Source organism: Chionomys nivalis, chromosome 10 (assembly GCF_950005125.1).
Source record: "Chionomys nivalis chromosome 10, mChiNiv1.1, whole genome shotgun sequence".
Classification (NCBI taxonomy): Eukaryota; Metazoa; Chordata; class Mammalia; order Rodentia; family Cricetidae; genus Chionomys; species Chionomys nivalis.
Window position 1 is genome coordinate 15,607,938 of NC_080095.1, and position 22,335 is coordinate 15,630,272.

General features: G+C 44.7%; 1 protein-coding gene across 1 annotated transcript in view; it reads left to right on the forward strand.

Annotated features, from left to right (window-relative positions):
• The window catches only part of Ppp1r13b (protein phosphatase 1 regulatory subunit 13B), an 84,912-nt gene that overhangs the window by 58,992 nt on the left and 3,585 nt on the right, over nucleotides 1-22,335 (forward strand). The window contains exons 5-15 of the mRNA XM_057782883.1: nucleotides 2,550-2,651; nucleotides 5,385-5,559; nucleotides 6,869-7,065; nucleotides 11,886-12,026; nucleotides 14,328-14,508; nucleotides 17,828-17,994; nucleotides 18,272-18,773; nucleotides 19,734-20,500; nucleotides 21,061-21,198; nucleotides 21,267-21,400; nucleotides 21,997-22,163. Of these exons, the coding sequence (XP_057638866.1) occupies nucleotides 2,550-2,651; nucleotides 5,385-5,559; nucleotides 6,869-7,065; nucleotides 11,886-12,026; nucleotides 14,328-14,508; nucleotides 17,828-17,994; nucleotides 18,272-18,773; nucleotides 19,734-20,500; nucleotides 21,061-21,198; nucleotides 21,267-21,400; nucleotides 21,997-22,163 (2,671 nt within the window). The remainder of the gene's footprint in view (nucleotides 1-2,549; nucleotides 2,652-5,384; nucleotides 5,560-6,868; nucleotides 7,066-11,885; nucleotides 12,027-14,327; nucleotides 14,509-17,827; nucleotides 17,995-18,271; nucleotides 18,774-19,733; nucleotides 20,501-21,060; nucleotides 21,199-21,266; nucleotides 21,401-21,996; nucleotides 22,164-22,335) is intronic.

The following is a 22,335-nucleotide window of genomic DNA, read 5'->3' on the forward strand; positions in this document are numbered from 1 at the left end:
CATTAACTGTCAGTAACTCCTCAGGAAGTCATGTGGTCTGGTGAACCCTTCCCATCCGTGACAGGATGCTGACAGGCCCAATTATATGCAGTATTTGTACAAGGAATCACCAGCACAGCAGCGTGTTATGTCCCATACAGATCCTCCCTATCCTCCAGCCCTTACAGTCTTTATTCCTCATTCTTCCAGAATGTTCCCTGAGCCTTGAAAGGGGTGAAACAGATATCCCACTTATAGCCAAGCATTCAGCTGTCACTTATTCTCAGCATTGGGCCAGTCATAAGTCTCCACAATCACCATTTACCACTGCAAAACTAAGCTTCTGTAACTGATCTCTGGACAGTGTAATCGTTACAGCACATCCAGTTAGCAAGACAACCGTATTAGTTTACCCCTTAGGGCCTATGACCAAACTTAAACTACCATGCATGAACTCCCTCAACTTCTGTCAGAAAGCCGTTGGTGACCCTGCTTATGTGGCTTAGAGGGCAAAGGTGCTTACTGCCAAACCTGAGGACCTGAAATCGATATGGTAGAAGGAGGGAGCTGCCTCTTTTAGTCACCCTCTGACTGCCACCATGGCATGTGTACTAATTAAATAATTAACTAATTATTGCAAAATATCTAACTTTAAAAAGAGGCCCAGCTCTGCATTGCTCCTTCAGGATCTTTAGGTAAAAGAAAAAATGTTTAGATAAGACTATTGAACAAATCTTGGTTCATCTGTTTTGCTGTAATGTAGAGTGTACTTAATAATCATAAGAGTTGAGGAAGAGGCAGGGCTGGTAGAGCATGGGCTGCAGCTAGAAATGGCATGGCAGTTAAGACCTTGCTCTTCCAGAGGACCCAGATCCAATTCCAGCACCCATATGGTGGCTCACAACTGTCTGTAACTCTTCTTGCCTCCATGGGCACCAGGTATGCCTGGGATGCAGACATGTATGCAGGCAAAACACCCATATACATAAAATTAAATTCAAAAGTTAGAAAAATAATTGTAAGAAGTTAAAGGGTGCCAGAACTTAAAGGGTCCTAACTGTATGTGTAAAAGTAGAAGTAGGAAGTAGGTAGTGGGGATCTGAGAGGGTGCCCAGTTAGAACTGAAGGGATCAGAGGAAGACAAGTCCATTAGAATGGAGCTCTGAAACTGTTATGAGCTACCTCCTTCAGCTTGTTCCTTATTGTTCTGTGACTCTTCTCGCAGTGTCCTCACATACCCGCGTAAGACTGCAGAGTGCACGGAGCACATCTGACAGAGTACAGCATGCACACGGTGGGGCTTAGTGAGTCCTGTTCTGTGTTCATGGTTAAGAGCACAGGCTGTCTGCTTCTGCTCACTTTCTCATCTGCCAGTTGGAGTGCCCTGGCACCTGCCTGATTCTGAGACTTGTGTGGAAAGGGCACATGACCAGACATTATGCTCTAGTTCTTTCTTTTTATGTTCAAGTCATATGCACCATTCTCTGTTGGGTAATAGATGGGCCGTGCAGAGGGTTTTTAATGAACATTTGCATTTTAGATTCTGTTTATATTTCTCCTCTAGAGCAGATGACAGTGAAATGGTTTTTCTTGCTTCTACCTACTTATTTACTTTTTTCTTTCTTTCTTCTTCTTCTTCTTCTTCTTCTTCTTCTTCTTCTTCTTCTTCTTCTTCTTCTTCTTCTTCTTCTTCTTCTTCTTCTTCTTCTTCTTCTCCTTCTCCTTCTCCTTCTCCTTCTCCTTCTCCTTCTCCTTCTCCTTCTCCTTCTCCTTCTCCTTCTTCCTCCTCCTCCTCCTCCTCCTCCTCCTCCTCCTCCCCCCTCCTTCCTCCTCCTTCCTTTTCCTCTTCCTCCTCCTTTTTTTTGGGGGGGGGGTTGTTTGTTCTTAAATATTTGGCAGCCCCATTTGGTCAAATACACCTGTTAAACCCCTGTTGAAAACAGAAGAATTTAAGTTATGCACATCCACAAATGGTCACATATGTTTATTAAATATACTGTTTATGCATTAGAAAAATGGTATTTAGAGAAAATTAGACCTGTTGTTTACCTTTAATAAAAGTGGTCTGTTGTAAGGAGAGCCTCTTGTTCATCCTGGAACCAAAATAACCACACAGAAACTATATTACTTAAATCACTGTTTGGCCCATTAGCTCTAGCTTCTTATTGGCTAACTCTTATATTAATTTAACCCATTTCTATTCATCTGTATGTTGCCATGTGGCAGTGGCTTACTGGCAAAGTTTCAGCATGTCTAACTCTGTTGGCTCCATGGTGTCTCTGACTCTGCCTTCTTCCTCTCAGCAGTCCATTTAGGTTTCCCTGCCTAGATCTGTTCCTTACAGCTCTGCTGTAGGCCCAAAGCAGTTCCTTTCTTAACCAATGAAAGCAGCACATAGACAGAAGGACCTCCTATGCCAGTGGTCACCAGATAGAAGTTCTTCTGAAGAAAAACTAAGTTTTATTCTCCTAGGGAATCTACCTAGAATCGAGCTTCACGTGAATTCTGACACTAGAGAAAGGTAATTACAGAGGTAAGTACAGACTGATGAGTACTTTTGTCCTCTATAGGTTGGGAATCCACGCGTTGAACTTACCCTCTCAGAACTTCAAGATATGGCAGCCAGGCAACAGCAGCAAATTGAAAATCAGCAGCAAATGTTGGTTGCCAAGGTACATTAAAAAAGAAGCAGCATTCAGAATGTGTATTTTTCAAATGGCCTTTCAGATTGAGGTTGCCTTTGTGGGTGGTGACATGGGGCTGTGCCAGGAAAGTGCTAAGCAGTGTTTGTGTGTTGCATGCTGTGTAATGGCACAGGTGCCTGAATCTTTATAGTGTTGGATTTGCATCAAAGCAAGAACCTTTGGTTCACAGAGTAGGAAATGGTTGGTTCTAACCAAATGACAGACAGATGTGGAAAGAAAAGATACTTCCCATTGTTAATTCCAGGTTCCCTAGGTGAGATCTCTGCCTATAGTTGGTTTTTCTGTCCTAGCGAAGACTGACAGTCTGATGAAAGCTCAGGCAGAGCCCTGGAAGTTAACAAACAGATTTCAAAGATACTACTCCACGTTGAGTGTGTTAGGGTTATTACAGTGTGAGACATGGTTAGGACTCCTTATACATCCCAAGTCCTGCTTTTGTATGTAAAACCCCATAAAGTAGGCTAGGGAATTTTTCTAAATCATGGTTTAGTTATACTTGATAATCAACAAGAAAAGATCAGAGCCACTACCCACCACTAATGGGGGTTATTCATTATGTGAAATATCTTAAAGTATTCTGAATCTACTTTAAAGAGAGCCTCTGAACATTCTAGCTTGGCTTATTCTCTTTTTGTGATTTTTCTTTTACTTGTGTGTGTTTGGGTATATATGTGTGGGTGACATGTATGCCATGGCACCGGTGTGAGGAAGAGGTCAAGTTCTTGGAGTTGGTTCTCTTGTTCCACCATGTGGGTCCCAGGAGATGAGCTCAGGTTCAGGCTTTGTTGACCGAGGTTTCTGTCCTCCCCGGTTCCTGCAGTCATTAAGTCCCAAAGAAATACACAGAGATCTCCATTAATTGTAAACTGATTGGCCTATTAGCTCAGGCTTCTTATTAACTCTTATAACTTATATTAGCCCATAATTCTTGTCTATGTTAGCCACATGGCTTAGTACCTTTTTCGGCAAGGCAGTCACATCTTGCTTCCTCTGAGGCTGGGTCATGACTGCGGACTGAGCTTCCCTTTTCCCAGCATTCTCATTGCCATGCCTCTACTTCCTGCCTGGTTGCCATCGCCCCACCTATACTTCCAGCCTGGCTACTGGCCAATCAGCATTTTATTAAAAATAATACAAATGACAGGATAAATGACCATTGTTCCACAGCACCCCCCCCCCTTTTTTTAAACAAGGACTCTGAATCTAATATCCTTTGTTTAGCTTTTCTCCTGGCCATTATCCAACTTGTAACCAACATTCTAAACAAAGGAAAATATCTATAGTCTATATTTTGGGGAATGTTGGTGTAGTTTCCCAGGCTACTTCCTTCTGATTGGGTACGCTGATAATCTTATGGGTACCTAAAGAAAATTTAGAATTATGATCATGTACTGACTGGCATCAGTCTTGAATCTGTTCTGGATGTAGAACTCAGACATATGGGCCATCAGAGATTTCTCAGGGGGTCTTCCTTGATAAATAAAAATGTAATTGTTTTATCCTTAGCTAGCCTGGCTATTTCAACACGTCTTTACCCATCTGGCTGGCCTGATTGGCCAATCTGTAGAGAGAGTTACTCACTCACCAGTCTTGTAGTGTTCATTTACTGTGTAGTTCACTGTTCTGACTGCTTATGTGTAAAAGAGAATTTTTTGGACTTGTCTTGAAGTTGTCTCATTAGGCCACCAATGGCTCCTTCTGATGGCGTGAGCTCCATGCCTGGGACTCACATGGTGGGAAGAGAAGACCCAGTTCCTATGGGTTATCCTCTGACCTGCACATGCACACATGCACCCATCCACCCACTTACATTCACACATTAAAGAAAAGTTGTCTCAAAGTTTATTGTACCTCAAGAATAAAAAAATAGTATTGTTGAGCTGGAGAAAAACTCAGCAGTTAAGAGTATTGCTCAGTTCACAGTCCTAGGTCAAGGAGCTCACACCTGCCTGTAACTCTGGCTCCAGGGGACCTGACACCCCTGTGTTCTCTATGGGCTCTTACATACAGCACACACATACACACACACGCATGCATGCTCATTCGCTCACTCATACACTCACTCTAAAATGTGAGGACGAGACCTTTGTAGATACTTTCCACAATGTAAATCACAAGTTAATGTTCAATCTGAAATATTTGTGCATGGATTTCTGGACCTTAGTGTAGTATGTAAAGCCTAAGGAATCATGCAAAAGCCTTTTCTCATTTTGGAACACTTTATGCACACAGATGGGACCACAAATACTTACTGTTGACCTTTGAAGTATGAGTAGGAGGAAAACTGTTGAGGAACGTTTTATTTTAGAATTGTCCTATTATGAAATGTTTCACCATTTAAAGACACTAATCATGAGGAAAGCAAAGAGACCCTTGCTGACCTAGTATGAGTTACAGATTGGAGGTTCGTCTAGTGATCCCCATGTAGAACACTGCTGTCCAGGAAGTAGACTGAGGAATCCTTGGAAGCTGTGCAGCATCAGGAGCCCTGCACAGCCAGCAGGAAGCAAGGCTGGTGGGACTTGACAGATACGATGGCACACAGGAAAATATAGGACAGACACAGTCCTTACATGAGCTGAATGTACAGACCAGTGCTTGTAGTCTGGTCTGCCCTAAGAATCTACAGACTCATACTGTAATATATAAAGGTGGTCAAAAGTTTCTATTTGCAAACTTTAGATTTCCATTCTCTGTTAGGAACAGCGCTTACATTTTCTAAAGCAGCAGGAGCGCCGCCAGCAGCAGTCTATTTCTGAAAATGAGAAACTTCAGAAATTGAAAGAACGAGTTGAAGCCCAGGAAAACAAGTTGAAGAAGATTCGTGCCATGAGAGGACAAGTTGACTACAGCAAAATTATGAACGGCAATCTGTGTATGTGCCTGCAGCCCACGTGCCCACACTCCCAGGCTAAGTCTAGTCAGACAGGCCAGTTGCCTGGCAATCCCAGTCACAAACCCATAGCAGTTTGCATGTTCTAACACTGCTGTCACCTGCAGTAGAGGATAGAGTTCATTGGGTTAACTGACTTTTTTCAAATTATGTAAATTCTCTGCAAAAAAAAAAAAAACTAATGAAATCTGAATAAGGTTGTTTGTATTCTAGTATGGTATTGTTTGAAATTAATTTTTTGTTTTTTAATATAAATTTAATTGTGCATTTTATAGGGCACAATCTAATAATTTGAATAATTATATAATATGTATTGGTTAATCAGGAGGTTCACATTTCTGTCTCCTTGAACTTAAAAAGTTTTTGATAAGTCTATGGTGATTTTTGCATATTTATGACATGCAGTTTGTTTCAGAATAACTCTGGCCCCTTCTGTTATGGTGATGACATCAGCCCTTTGGATTGATGTCAGGCAGCTCCAGGGGCTACAATGAGTTAGTCTGTTTTGTTCATGCGTTAAGATGGCCATACCGCCTGTAACCCCAGTCCTTGAGAGTCAGAGGCCAGAGGACAAGACTGGAGTAAGGCCTTGTGTCCACAGGTGATCAGCTACATCATGCAGGTGTTTCTTTTAATTCTCTATGAATTCTGGTTTTTTTGTTTTGTTTGGTTTGGTTTGTTGTTTGTCAGTTTTGTGTTTTGGGTTTTTTGTTTTGTTTTTTGTTTTCAAGACAGGGTTCCTCTGTGTAACAGTTGTAACTGTCCTAGAACTTACTTTGTAGACCAGGCTGGCCTTAAACTCACAGAGATCCGCCTGCCTCTGCCTCCCGAGTGCTGGGATTAAAGGCGTGCGCCACCATCACCCACTGTTGTTTGTCAGTTTAACGGATGCCTGTTTAATGTTACAACGATGGATAAGGCCTTAATAACAAAGCTTTTTATCTTGCTCTCTGAGAGTCTTAAGTACCTTGACCAAACTAGCTTTTGTATTATGCCCCTAAAGAATATTTATTAACTAATGCAAGCATAATTATTTATGAATAGTCACATCATGGATTTCAAAATCTGTTGGTGTGTTCTGGAGCTGGACACTTGCCGGGCAAATATGAGATGCAGGGTTTCTCCAGCCATAGCTCTTGGGACAAAAAAAAAAAAAACATATTTTGGGTTATTCATAAACTATCTTTTATTTTTACACATACACTTCAATCCAAATCTAGCACTAAATAAAACCAGAATTGAGTGTACTGTAAGAAATGAAATGACCATTTTCCTTTTTTGGTAATTACAGCTGCTGAGATAGAAAGGTTCAGTGCCATGTTTCAGGAAAAGAAGCAGGAAGTTCAGACTGCAATCTTACGAGTCGATCAGCTAAGTCAGCAACTAGAAGATTTAAAGAAAGGAAAACTAAATGGGTTCCAGTCATACAATGGCAAGTTAACAGGACCAGCAGCGGTGGAGTTAAAACGACTATACCAAGAACTACAGGTAATTGCCTGAGTCTGGGGCTTTGGCCTTACTCAGTGGATCCGTTTCTCTGGCTGAGAGAGATGGCTCGGAGCTCTTAAACACTTAGTTTGTGCAGAAGACCCACCACGTGGTGGCTCACAAATATCTGTAACTCCACTTCCAGGGGATCTGATGGCCTCTTCATTGCAAACACGTGATTCACATACATACATGAAAGCAAAAACACTCATACATAAAATATATAAACCTAAAAAAAGATTCCCACTCTCAAAAGCTGCCTGCCATTCAACAGGTTTTGTGATTTTTTTTTTTTAATTAGCTCTTGCTAAAACAGGTACTGGATCATTTTATGAGAACATTCCACTACAGACAGGATCACTGAGCTGAAGTGGGAGCTGCGGGCTGTGTTCCTGCCGCCCCAGCTCCTGGTCGCCTGGCTAGCTTATGCCCCAAAATAACAACACACAAACTGTATTCTTTTAAACACTGCCTGGCCCATTTCCATTAATGTGTGTAGCACCTTGAGGTGCGCTTACCAGGAAGATTCTAGCCTACGTCCATCCTGGGTCGGAGCTTCATCGCGTCTGCCCAGGAGAGGGGAGCATGGCATCTGGCTCTGAGAGGAGCTGCCCTGCATCTGAGCTCACTTCCTCTTCCTCCCAGCATTCTGTTCTGTTTACTCCACCCACCTATGTTCTAACCTATGAGGGCCAAGCAGTTTCTTTATTATTTAACCAATGACCTTCCTCCATCACTGAGCGACTGTTGATATTACCCTCTTTACCTTATCATTCTTTTTTTTTTTTTAAGATTTTATTATATATACAGTGTTCTGCCTGCATGTGCACTTGTGGGCCAGAAGAGGGCATAAGATCTTATAGATGGTTGTGAGCCACTGTGTGGTTGCTGGGACTTGAACTCAGGACCTCTGGAAGAGCAGCCAATGCTCTTAACCTCTGCACCATGTCTCCAGCCCACCTTACCATTCTTTTACATTTTTAAGCAACCACTAAGTGTGTCGATTTTGAAAGGATGTTTTTGGTAAGATATGTTGTAAAACTATTTTGGTGAGATAGCTTTTTGGTCTGCAGTTAGCTTTTTAGTATGTTTGTCTCCTGTCTTGTTTACGTACACAAATAGGAATGTGTGAGTATGCAGATATGTGTGCTAGTGTTACAGCCTCATGAAGAGTGTATTACCAAGATAACTGCCTAGTCTTCTACAAGGGATATATCCTAATGGTGTCTAGTCTCACCTATTTCGTTTTTAAAAAAATATTAGTTATAGAGGATGGTGAAATGGCTCGGTAGTTAGGAGCACTTGCTGCTCTTCCAGAAGAGCAGAGTTTGATTCCCAGTACCCAGGTCAGGTGACTCACAATAGCCTATAGTTCCAGCTCCAGGGATCCAACACTCCCTCTTTTGGCTTCAGCAGGAACCCACACAAACATGGCATAAACTTGCACAGATAGACATATAAATAAACAAATAATAATAAAATATATATCAGTTATAGCGCAGTGAAGTGAGTGCAGTACTTTGAATTTAGGGCTATCTTTGTAACCTTGCTTTCACTTCCATAGTTAAAGTTCCTCATTCAATGGTCTGGGGTTTGCCTCCTGGATTCTGAGAGCTGCTGCGAGGACTGCCTCCCTAGGACTCCAGGCTTGACCTCATAGTGTGCTGTTGGCCCTGGTCCTGCATGTGCTGTGAAGAGATGAACAGTTGAAGATGTATATCCTGTCTTTGTTCCATAAGCACTCAGGACCAACCTGTGTCCATAGCAAGATCCTATCTCAAAAAAATAAAAGAAAAAAGAACTGGGGATGATGGTCAGTGGTAGAGTTCTTGCCTGGGTTTAGTCTCCAGCACTAAAACTCACAAGCTGCTTGTGTACGGTTTCCCCGTGCTATTTCTGTCCGCAGGTGGCAGGCCATCTATGCAAACACATCCAGACTCAGAGCAGCATTTTCTTTTCTCCCTTCCATTCCCTTTTCTTTCTTTCATCTCTCTGGAAATGAGAATTTGATTTTTTGTTTTGTTTTGTTTTGGGGGTTTTTGTTTTTTGAGATGGGTTTTTCTGTGTAGCCCTGGTTGTCCTGAAACTCCCTCTGTAGTCAGGCTGGCCTCGAACTCAAAGATCCTCTTGCTTCTTCGTCTAGTGCTAGAACTAAAGGCCTGCACCACCACACCTGGCTAAAAATTTGACCTTTTAACATAAATATATTTTTTACTTTAGAAATAATTCCACTTTATTAAAATAAAGGACAAACATCCTGCCCATAAATTCTGTTTACCAAAACACCTTGTAGGAAAACAAATGGGGTGGGGTCTTGTTATTGAGAAAACACATTAATATTAAAAGGCATAGAGTCTTCTGCTTCTAGATCACTGCTAGGTTGTGGGGAGCTTGCTCTGCCAGAAATCAGAACTTAGAATTGAGTATTCTCTAAAGCAGAAATAACAGATTGTCGTTTCGAGCAACTCTCTTCTATAACATCCACAGCTGCTGATCGGAACAGCTAAACTAAGTCAGAACAGGCCAACAAGAAACAAAAAATACATGTCAAGAGGTCTGAGGTTGTCATATAAACTGTTAGTTTCTTGTTGTCCTCTTATTCTAATGTAGTTGGTGTTTTTACTCTTTGCGGGGCCCACCACCCAGCTTCCACACTGAGACTTATTCTTACTTTTTCTTTTTTTTTTTTTTTTGGTTTTTCGAGACAGTCCTGGAACTAGCTCTTGTAGACCAGGTTGATCTCGAACTCACAGAGATCCGCCTGCCTCTGCCTCCCAAGTGCTGGGATTAAAGGCGTGCGCCACCACCGCCCTGCTATTCTTACTTTTTCATGACTGGTCTTAGCTTGGCTTGTTTGTAGCCAGCCTTGCTAACAAATTATCTCATCTATCTTTTTCCTCTTTATTCTATATCTCTCTTTCCTTCTTTCTCTGTGGCTGGCTGCATTGCTGGGTGGCTGGCCCCTGGTGTCCTCCTCTCCTCCTTTTCTCGCTCCTCCTCTTCCATGTATTCTCTCTGCCTGCCAGCCCTGTCTATCCTTTCTCCTTCCTTGCTATTGGCCATTCAGCTCTTTATTAGACCAATCAAGTGTTTTAGGAAGGCAAAGTAACACAACTTAATAGAGTTAAACAAATGCAGTAGAAAAGAATGCAACACATCTTTGCATCATTAAACATATATTCCATGGCATAAACAAATGGAACACATCTTAACATTTCATAATATTCTATGATCCTATTAAAGAGTCTACTGAAATATAGATATGTGTGGTGTGTATCTCTCTCTCTCTCTCTCTCTCTCTCTCTCTCTATATATATATATATATATATATATATATATATATATATATATATAAAACCATGAATTTTGGAATTAGTTACTATGTATTTGTAACGTAGGGCCATTATAGAAATGGCCTGGCAATCACGTCCACAATTCACTTCTGCATTTACAAATAGAACTTTCATGATCTGCATAAGCACACCCGACAGTGAAGACCTGACACTGAGATGCACCCTAACATCCAGGATCTGGTGTTTGGCAGACAGCAATGTAAGAGAGAGAAGTATTATAGTCATTTTTTTGTGAGTGGTCTTATATAACAAAATCAACCCAAAGGAGACTTTTAAATGTATATCCAAAAATGGTTAGACAGTAAGGGTTTTTTTCCTATTGAGGCTGGGTTTTATATGCCCCAAGTGGGCCCTGAACTTGGTATGCATATAGCCAAGGCTAGCCTGAAGTCCCAGATCTTCCTGCTTCCTCCTCCCAAGTGTTAGGATTGTAGGCATGAGCTACCTTTCCCAGTATGTTCATTATTAGTTTAACTTGGTTCTTCGATTTTATTGCATTTGCATGGTTCACAGATCTGTTTATAAGTTTTTGAAAGGCAAATGATTTGTCTGCTAGAAGCTCTTTTTTTTTTTTTTTTGGTTGCAGGAGGTCCTGCTTGTTTGTCCTGGACACCCCGGCTAGCTTAGCCCTGAAATAACCACACAGAAACTATTAATTAAATCACTGCTTTGCCCATTAGCTCTAGTTTCTTATTGGCTAATTCTTACATCTTAATTTAACCCATTTCTATTAATCTGTGTATTTGCCGCGTGGCAGTGGCTTACTAGGTAAAATTCCCAGCGTCTGTCTCCAGTGGATCCATGACGTCTCTCTGACTCTGCTTTCTTCCTCCCAGAATTTAGTTCTGTCTTCTCCACCTACCTAAGTTCTGGCCTATTGGGTCAAGGCAGTTTCTTTATTCATTAACCAATACAAGCAACAAACACACAGAGGGGACTCCCACATCACCTCCCCTTTTTCTGTTTAAATATAAAGGAAAGTTTTAACTTTAACATTCAAAAGGATATAATATTACCTAAATAAATAGGAAGTGCATTTATAAACAACTTCCAAAACTCTAGAATTGACAGACTTTTTTTTTTTTTTTTTTTTTTTTTTTGTAATTTGGAGACTATCTCACTGTGTAGCTCTTACTCACCTGGAACTCAGAGATGTGCCTACCTTTGCCTCCTGAGTGCTGGGGTTAAAGATGTGTGCCACCACACACAGCTACTGTGAGCTCTTAACTAACTGCTTTTTAGAATGCTTTAGTCCACTTTGTGGAGATTACACTTTAAGTGTCTGTCACTTAGATTCATGGGGTCTAAACTGAATAAATAATCATCGTGTTGTGGCCAGAGCAGACTGGCCCTGAAAAGACATGATGCTTCTCGATTCATGTGTGGAGCCCATGTAGGACCCTGCCTACTAGAAACATGATAAGATGTAATTCATGCAACTGTTAAGTTGTATTCTTTAATTTGCAGATTCGTAACCAACTTAACCAGGAACAGAATTCCAAGCTCCAGCAGCAGAAGGAGCTCTTGAACAAGCGCAACATGGAAGTGGCCATGATGGATAAGCGGATCAGCGAGCTGCGTGAACGCCTTTATGGCAAGAAAATCCAGGCATGTGGAAGAGTGGCTGGCTGTGAACGAAACTACTAATAGCATTTCATCTAAGCTGCCAGTTGTTGTGGGTCTGCTAGTATACACTGAATCCAATACTTAGGAGGTGGAGGCAGGAGATCTGTAAATTAGGGGCTAGCCTGGCCTGCATAGGGAGCGTGTGTGTCAACAACTAAAATCGTGAATAAAATGCTACAGAGTTATAGTGTCAAAAATATTTGCTATTCTAAATTTCACAGATAGAAAATACTCTGAACAAAAACTGCAATAGTTTAGGAATATTCACCAGAGCCGATGATTGCTAATGGCTCTAGATAGAGAAAAGTGTAGGATTTCCGGTAGAAATGGGATTGTGGTGATTTTGTTAATCGGTCTGTACCTTGCCTGAGATCACTCTCATTCCTTTAACATCTAATGCTGTACCGTGGTCCAGAGTCTGCCTGCCCTTCACCACTCTGCTGCCTCTCAGTACGGGAGTGGCACCAGCTACACCCTGTGTCTGACTGGATGCCACATCCAACCCCTTACACCATCAGCACCTTAGGCTGATGTCTTCTCTGGCCTGGGTTTCCAGCACATGCTTAGACGGTTTGGTGACAGAGGTGTCCTCTTATCAGCCTCAGTCACTCTGAATGATGCTCTGAGGAGGCAGGGATGCATGTCATAGGCTTTGCCCAGCTGAGGTGGAATTGAAGGATGATAGAGGATGGCAACTGGACTTCAGCAGTCTGTTTCTCAGAGAGCTACCCTGTTTCTCAACCTGAGTTTAAAGGTCAGTAATTTGAGACATTTCAGATGATGTTTTTCTCATCAAGATTAACAACACAGAGGCCATGAGAGACAAGATTATGTGGGCTTATTTATATAGAGTAGCGAAGAAAGTTCTGCAGAGAGAGGAGGAAGAGGGGGAGAGAGGAAAAGAAAGATATTCAGGAATTGGTCTATATGGTTTTCTCTATTTTAGATTTTAGTGTGTGCACCTGCATGTGTATCTGTACACCACATGCACACAGTGCCCACAAAGGCTAGAAGAGAGTGTTGGAGCCTCTGGAACTGGAGCTAAAGTTATTAGCTGCCACGAGGGTACACTAGAAGAGCAGCCAGTGTTCTTAGCTGCTAAAGCAGCTCTCCAGTATGGCTTATGTGCAAACAAGTCTGAAAGCTGCAGCACGGAGACTCAGGAGCTTACGTAAAGGCTGGCTTCTCTAGTCCCCTCTTTCTGGGTGACCTAGTTTTTATCAAGGCCATGCACTGGTTACGTGAGACCTACCCATCTGTTTTACTTAGAGTCCACTAAATTTTAATCTCATCTTTTAAAAAAAAGGTCTCTTGGCAATACCTAGACTACTGTTTGAGCACCTATCTGGGTGCCATGGCTTAGCCAAGAGCCACCCATTACAGGCCTGATGAGGTGGTTAGACAACAAACACACTTCTTACCAAGCCCAGGACCCACATGGCACAGTAGAATGGAAGAACCAACTCCTATAACGAGTTGTCCCTAATCTCTGCACATGTACACACACAAATAGCTAGATATGTTATGCTGTTTCAAGGATCTTGAAGAACTTATGCTTTTGCAGAGTTGTGGTTCTCCTGAAGATCTAGGTACTTCCGAGCATTTGGGAAGGTCTTGAGCCTTTCCCAGCATGCAGAATCATGCGGACAGTTTTAGAAATCCTTGGTTTCCCCATTTAAAACCTTCTTAGCAAGGAGCCATAAGGAGCCCAGGATTATCTAGTTAGAATCCTGTTGTACACACTTTTGATCTTGGCCAGTGTCTTCTACCTGGTTGTTCTTTCTTATAAAAGCAGAGCTGCTCTCAGAAATGCGGGGTCCCTGTCAGGACTGGAGGTCAATGGAGCACCTCGCCTTGCATTCTTATGATAACTCTCATCCCAACTACACATATAGACACAGATGCTCAACGAAACCCAAGCTACTGGCTTGAGAGTATAGTGAGTAAGTAACAGAGAAGGATCTGAAGCCATACTCAGAGAGCAAGCAGGCTTTGACCAGTACCTCTGTCCACACAACAGGGGGATAGCCCTCCCTGAGTGAGAGGGGGCAGCTCATGGGTTGTTGGAGGTTGGGCTGTCACCATGCCAACTCTTTGTTTTCGTAGCTCACCAGTAGGTAGGTGTTTAGTATGAATCAAGTTCTCCCCTTCTACGTGCTTGTCTTTCAGTGCAAGGGACTCCCAGGTTATAAGCTGAGTGATTTTTCCCTTTCCCAGCCTGGCAGTCTCTCACTGAACTTGGTATTTCAGAGAATCTTGACTCTGACTTCATCCTCATTGCAGCTGAGCCGTGTGAATGGCACATCATCACCACAGTCACCCCTGAGTACATCTGGCCGGGTCGCTGCTGTGGGTCCTTACATCCAGGTTCCCAGTGCTGGGGGATTTCCTCTCCCAGGGGACCCCGTAAAGCCCCAGTCTCTCACCATTGCCTCAAGTGCCGCCCATGGAAGATCCAAATCTGGTAGGTCACCCCAGTCCTCTCCTCTGGGGAGTACATGGAGAGAGTGGTGTGGAGGTGGTACCAGCCCCTACCTTTGTATTTAACACAGACTCTGCCCCATCTCAAGTTCCTGGTCTCTACAGTAACAGTGACCCTAAAACAAGAACTAATTGTCTTTACTGATCTGAAGGTCTTGACTGTGCTTTTCAAACCACAAATGAAATTTACAAGGTGCATATAGCACAGGCTTCTTTATCCCTAAGAGCTTTGACTCAGGAGTCTGCGTCTAGGTAAGAGCTGCCTTCCTGCAGACAGTGCTATAGCTGTTCTATCTTCATCAGTCAGAAAACCCACAAACTTGGGTTGGGTTATGGGTGTGGCTGCAAAGCCATGGGTTGGATATACAGCACCAGAGGTCAGGTCCAGGAGAGGAAAAGGAAAAAAACCATAACCCTTTCTTTGGTCTCTGCAGTTATACAGTGTGATGATTCAGGCCTCCAGCACTATGCTCTGAGTACTCATTGCATGGTGTTCCAGCCAGGCATAGAGCTTTTATGCAGAGAGTATGATTGTTTTTAAACCTACTGGTTTAAAAACATGTGTGGTGACATGTACCTGTGATCCCAGTACTCAGGAGGCAGAGGTAAGAAGACGGCTGCAAGTTCAAGGCCAGCCTCGGCTACACAAGGAGACCCTGTCTTAAAAAACAAAACAAAACAAAAAAAAAAAAAAACCCACAGTTTCCATACAGTAAGACTTTATGACTAGGGTTGGCCTGTATACACAGACTCGAGAACTTGTGTTGTGGCATACTAAATTTGTGAAGATGTTGTTCTCCTGATGTAAAGCCCGTATTTTGAGTCTTCCCCCCACCCCTGGGATTAGTAACCAGTTTGTGCTGGTCTTCTGTGCTGCTTGCTTGCCTTTGGTGGGGAGGGGTGATTATGTTTGAGACAGGGTCTCTCTGTGTGACCTTGACTAGCCTAGAACTCTTTAGACCAGGCTGGCCTTGACCTCACAGAGCTCCTCCTGCCTCTCCTTTGCTGGGATAAAGTCACGTACCACCACACCAGGTATTTTTGCTCTCTGTTGCTTGGCTATATCTGTCATTCTGGCTCCTTCTGACTATAGCCAGTGGGGCTTCCCTGACCCTCATGGGCCACAACCCCACTCAGACCTTTTTATGACCAGGTCTTAGCAGTCTGTATTCGGCTTGACCCCTCACTGGTATTCATTGGTAGGCAGTTGTGTGAGTCCCTTATCCATGGTGTGTGTGAAATGTTTCACTGACAGATGAGCTATGTCCTCCTTCGCTGACTTGGTAGTTAAAAGTTCCAAGCTGAGAATGTCACCTGTTTCCACTCCCTACTTAAGTGCTGTGTAGCCTCATACGGTTGCCAGAAGATGCCTTTAACCTCATTCCTTCCACTGTAGCTGAAAACAGCTTTTCAGGTTTCCATTGTGAACCCAAGCTGGGACCAGGATCTCAGCCGTGGAGCTAGGATGAGGAATTCTCCCTAGGGGGACTCTGATCCCTGGTTGGCTATCCTGGTTCTGTTACACAGATGGTTACAGTAGATGTAGAGTAATCAGCACGTGGACAGTATCAGACCTGGACGTCGGGCCTGATGGCAGCTCATCGCGGCACTCTGCAAGCCTACTTGTAAACTGTATGTCATCTGATAGCCTTATTGGGGCACTTTTGATCTACAACACAGACTGAATCAATCATAATTTGTTTTTCCAAACTGACAGAGGACTGCTAATCACCCTTGCACTTGAAAGCAATACTGTGCTAACACCTGCCCCTTCTAATCCAGTTGTGGATTTGAGGGAAGGGCCCACACAGAGTCATCAGCAGACAGGGTTAGACACCAAGTAACGGATGCTCGCACAGGAAGGGTTATGTTGTGGATGTGTGTGGACTGCTGGGCATAGTGGCACACACTAGGAGGCTGAGGCAGAAGGACTGAAAGTTCTAGGCTGGGCTGGGCTACATACTGAAACGCTGTCTCAGAGAAAGAGTGAAGGGGATTTTCTGAGTTACTTCTGAGACTTGTTTCTCTCTCTCTCTCTCTCTCTCTCTCTTTTTTTTTTTTTGGTCCTTTTCTTTGCAATACAAAATGTTAAGTGGCTACCTGTGATATCTGAAGAAAAAAATTGTTTCTTGGTCCTCTCTCATGACTGCTTCCAATAAAACTCCCCATTGCTGTGGGGTGTCTGAGGCTACTGGGCAGCCATGTATATTCCCATGACCCCGAGAACAGAAAATCCCATCTCAGCCCACCTACTCACACCATGGGCCTCCAGTTGGCCTTGCTTTTCCAGTAAGCTGAGTTTTCACCCAGGTGCTTCTAGTGAGTTTTGTACAGCCCTACTCCGTCATCCAACCAAAAGGGAGTGAAAGCTCACACACTTGTCAGGAAGAGGCTGACAGACTTGAGCAAAGGCTCTGAAGTGTCTCACCCTCTCCCATGCTGGGCTAGCACTGTCTTGAAGCCCTGCGACTTAGCACTGTAGTCACTGAAGGGCGCGAACCAGCCAGAGCATGCAGGTCCTGCAGAACATTCTGGAGCCACTCCCACTTAGGACTTGAAGCAGTTGTGACAGATGCCTTCTTGCTGCTCTGTTATCCCTCATCCCTGGCTGATTCCTGCACATGCCTAGCTGCTGTGGGATTGGAAGCAGGCAGCCAAAGCGGCCCACACCTGTGCCTGTCAAAGAGCAGCAGAGGCCTAAGTAAGGGTACACAGTTGACCTGCAGTTTCAGTCCCCTTATGTGCACCTCTTTTCAGTTTGGAAAATGTTCTGTAATAAACATCTTTTCTGAATTTCCTGGAAACTTGGGGTTGATGACTGGCTTCCTAATCATTACAACAAATGTTAGCTGCTGCTCCTGCTGCTACCCAATCAGAAATAACTTGGACTGGCCTCTTGTGGCCACAGATTGTTTTAGAAGGAAAGAATTGCTCACATAAAAGGAGAAATTTTATTCTAATAATGGAAATCATACAAATCAAATCTATTATGAAGTTAAATGATAAATCTTTTCCTACTGCTGTATGTGATTGTGTATGTAAGTAATGCCTGATGGGTAGGTGCTGCTGTGTTCTGTGCTGGGATGTGGGACTTAACCTGTTCCAGTGTGATGCAGCCCTTGCTGCAGTGTTGGTGAGTGCTGGTCACAGTGGCCAGATGATAACCCAGGTCCCTCCTTGGGCTTATGCAGAGGTCTGTGGTGTTGGTTGACAACGTAGGTAATGGAGTCCCAGTGGTGTATTTGTTTCTGGCTCAACTAATTCCAACATTGTCTTTTTCCTTATCCTATGCTCTTCTCAAGCTAACGATGGAAATTGGCCGACATTAAAGCAGAATTCTGCTTCCGTGAAGCCAACTCAGATGACTGGTGGAGACTGGAAGGACTCGGGCATGGAGGGGGCCCTAAAGCAAGGCGCCATCTCCAGCCAGCCTTTGCCTTTGTCAGCACTGGGAGCTACAGAAAAGCTGGTAGGTCTCAGCGAGTTTCCCTGCCATGCTGATCTTCAGCTCAAGGGTGTGAGATAGCATGAAGACAAGGCAGCTCTGTTACTGTCCACCTTACGCGTGGAGTCCTAAACAGCCCTGGCCCTGAGGGGCCTGAGCATACTCAAGTGCAGAGTGGCGAGCCTAGTGGTGTGTCTTACGTCCTGAAGACTTATAAACCCTACTGTGTGCTGTTGTAAATGGATAGAAATATGTTTAACCTTCCAAAGAGTAACTTGGTGTTTTCTCCTTATAAATTTAGGGCATCGAGATTGGCAAAGGGCCACCTCCCATCCCTGGTGTAGGCAAGCCACTGCCCCCAAGTTATGGGACATATCCAAGTCCTGCACCCTTGGGCCCAGGATCAACAAGCTCCCTGGAGAGGAGGAAAGAAGGCAGCTTGCCCAGACCTGGTGCAGGCCCACCAAGTCGACAGAAACCTGCCCCACTGCCCCCTGCAGGCAACGCTCCCCAGCCTGGCTCCTCGCAGCAGATTCAGCAGAGGATCTCAGTGCCACCAAGTCCCACATATCCTCCAGCAGGGCCACCTGCCTTTCCAACTGGAGACGGAAAACCTGAGCTTCCACTGACAGTGGCCATTAGGCCTTTTCTGGCTGATAAAGGGTCAAGGCCACAGTCTCCCAGGAAGGGACCTCAGACAGTAAATTCAAGTTCCATATACTCCATGTACCTCCAGCAAGCCACACCACCTAAGAATTACCAGCCACCAGTGCATGGCACCTTAAATAAGTCAGTTAAAGCAGGTATGCTGGCTGAATACTTTCTCTGAAATGATAGTTATCCCTTAATTAAGATCCGTGTCCTTGCATGCTACTTGCGATAAAACAATTCTTACAAAAGTATAGGGTATCAGTCTGGGATGAAAATAAGAGACAAAATGCAGAGTAATTTTGCAGACAGTCACACTCTGACTTCCTGCCTGGATATCTGCATATCACTCAGTAGTAAATCCGGAAGGTAAGACTTGTGGAATTTCATTTTTCTCCTGCTTCAGGATAACTTGTGCCATTAGTTATCCAGTGGTTACGGGGTGAACCTGCTGGCCATTACTAAGTCAGCATCCTGGGTATGGGCAGTGTGAGAATCTTCCATGAGGGACAGTCTGGAGTGGGTGATTGAACAGAGACCTTCTAGAAAGGCAAATGAGAAGAGACAGCACAGCTCTACAACCTCATGGAGGTCGAAGAGTTTCCCATCCTAGCTGGAAGGTTTTATGGGCCAGGTCAGTGCTGCAGCATCCAAACTTGTAGTTTGATCCCTGGGTGTCTTTAGCCATCCCCTCCTAAGGACCTTCCAAGTAGTGTGATCTGTGGGCATAGTTCTGGCCATGGGAGAAGTATTTGAACCACAGGTCAGATGCGTCCTGCTACAAAGAGGTAAGTATCTTCATGTTGCCTGAGTCAGCCCCAGGCTCAGATGCAGATTTGGTGGAGTTGGCATTTTTCCTTGGTCAGAAAACTAAGCAGACTTTTGTTGGAGTGGGGAAACTCAGGTCAACAATTTTTTGTTTTGAAAAAGCCCAGTCTTGGAACCATATATAAAACTCATTTTAAAGGGAGTGACTGGACGGTCTTGGAAAATGTTTGCTGAGGATTCAAAAATCAGAACCCACCAGCGATAGCAGCTTATGTCATCAGTGAGGGCCAGGGAAAAGATCCTGCCGTAGTAGCCAGCATGAAATTGTTCTGTCCTTTGTCCTCCAGTATATGGTAAGCCTGTCCTGCCGTCAGGGTCAGCATCGCCATCACCCTTGCCGTTTCTTCATGGGTCACTGGGCCCAGGCACAACACAGCCTCAACCTCCTTCAGAATGTGCTGAGAAAGAGCCAGAACAGGAGGGGCCCCCTGTACCTGGAGAAGGCAGCACGGTGGAAAGCCTGCCACGGCCACTCAGTCCCACCAAACTGACACCCATTGTGCACTCACCACTTCGTTATCAGAGTGATGCGGACTTGGAGGCTCTCCGCAGGAAGTTGGCCAATGCACCCCGACCCCTGAAGAAGCGTAGCTCTATCACAGAGCCGGAGGGCCCTGGAGGGCCCAACATCCAGAAATTGCTGTATCAACGCTTCAATACCCTGGCTGGTGGCATGGAGGGTACCCCTTTCTACCAGCCCAGCCCTTCACAGGACTTTGTGGGCACCTTAGCTGATGTGGACAATGGAAATACTAATGCCAATGGCAACCTGGATGAGTCTCTCCCTCCCCGGCCCACAGCCCCACTTCCCGAAGAGCTTGCCCCATCCTCAGATGCCAACGATAATGAGTTACCTTCCCCTGAGCCAGAGGAACTCATTTGTCCCCAAACGACTCATCAAACTGCTGAGCCTGCTGAGGACAATAACAACAACGTGGCTACAGTGCCCTCCACAGAACAGATCCCAAGTCCTGTGCCTGAGGCTCCTTTGGAGGAGGAACAAGTCCCTCCAGCACCCCTTTCCCCTGTCATCCATCCCTCGGCAACACCTGCGGTGGGTATCCCTGCTAAACCAAAGCCATGCATGCCCTTGCATGCAGAATTAGATGTGGGGACAGGATAGTCAGATCATCACAGACCAGACAGTTCAAAGCATGGCACATGATGCCCTGGTAAGCTTGTTGGCACTGACATCTGAATGACAGACAGGGAGAGAAGCAGTGAGCCTCCCTGTGGAGGTCAGTATTGACATAGCAGAAAGGGTTTGGGATCATGTCAGGGAATCCACACAAGGTTTGCGTTTTTGGTTTTTCAAGACAGGGTTTCTTAATGGAATCTCTGATACGGGGTCAGTGGGATGAGCTGACTCCCTAGGGACAGACTTGTGGCTCGGCAGTACAGCTATCACTCCTTCCCTCTCACCTTCCTAGGAGTAGCTGGCAGCCTCCCTGGCCATCTACTCTACAGATGGCCAGGCCCTTGTAGGGCAGGCGCCAGGGTTGCTCCTGGAGAGCTGCTGCCTTAGTTCCTGGCACCCCTTCCCACAGCAAAGTCTCGGATTGGTCCTCGCCTTGGGTAGGTCACCTGACACTGAAACACTTGTTGCCTACACAGAGCAAACGGACCAACCTGAAGAAGCCTAACTCTGAACGAACTGGGCATGGGCTGAGAGTGCGCTTCAACCCCCTAGCGCTGCTTCTAGATGCTTCCCTGGAAGGAGAGTTTGATCTAGTGCAGAGGATCATCTACGAGGTGAGCCATACTCCCATATATGCTGCTGGAATTTTGAAGGGCTGGCTTTCACTTGCTCTGTGTCCTAGGTGGAAGACCCTAGCAAACCCAATGACGAAGGGATCACGCCCCTGCACAATGCTGTCTGTGCCGGCCACCATCACATTGTGAAGTTTCTGCTGGACTTTGGTGTCAATGTGAATGCTGCTGACAGTGATGGATGGTGAGAACCCTGGGGGGTGGGGAGTGGAAGGGCGCAGAGACTCACTTTCCCCTAGCTTACAAAAAGAAATGACACACATTTTAAAAAGTTGAGTCAGGAGGTGTTGACGCACAGTTTAATCCCAGCACTTGGGAGGCGGAGGCAGGTGGATCTGAGTTGAAGGCCAACCTGGTCTACAAAGCAAGTTTCAAGAGGTTCTACATAGAGAAACCCTGTCTCAAGAAACAAACAAAACAAAACAAAACAAAACAAAACAAAAAAAAAACAAGTGGAAACTTGGGACTCCAGAGATGCTTCAGTGGTTAAAGAGCCTTGGATGCTCTTCCAAAAGACCCAGGTTTTCTTCTTAGCACCTACAGGACAACTCTAGCTCCAGTCCCAGATCAACTGACACTCTCATCTGGCCTCTGCATGCACATGATGCATACACATACATGCAGGCAGAACACCCATACGCATAAAATTAACAAAACACTTATAAACCTGCTTCGCACAAAGGTATGGTACCTTCATCAAAATTCTTGGAGGTTTGTGTCACACAGGGGCCAAATAGCCCTGGGTGGTGCCAGACTCTACATTTCCCCCTCTGGTTCTAGGACACCGCTGCATTGTGCTGCCTCTTGCAACAGTGTCCACCTCTGCAAGCAACTGGTGGAAAGTGGAGCCGCTATCTTTGCTTCTACCATCAGTGACATTGAGACTGCTGCAGATAAGTGTGAAGAGATGGAAGAGGGATACATCCAGTGTTCTCAGTTTCTGTACGGTACGTAGGGAAGCTCATGTGCCTCAGTTGCTTCCCCTGCTAATTGGCACTGCATCCCATATGCTGGCCTAAAGTCTGGCTCAGTGAGCAGGTCATGCTTAAGTGGTCACCTTTACACTCGCCCTAAACATCTGAAAATCCCATTTGTATCTGGGTGGTACAAACCTAAATC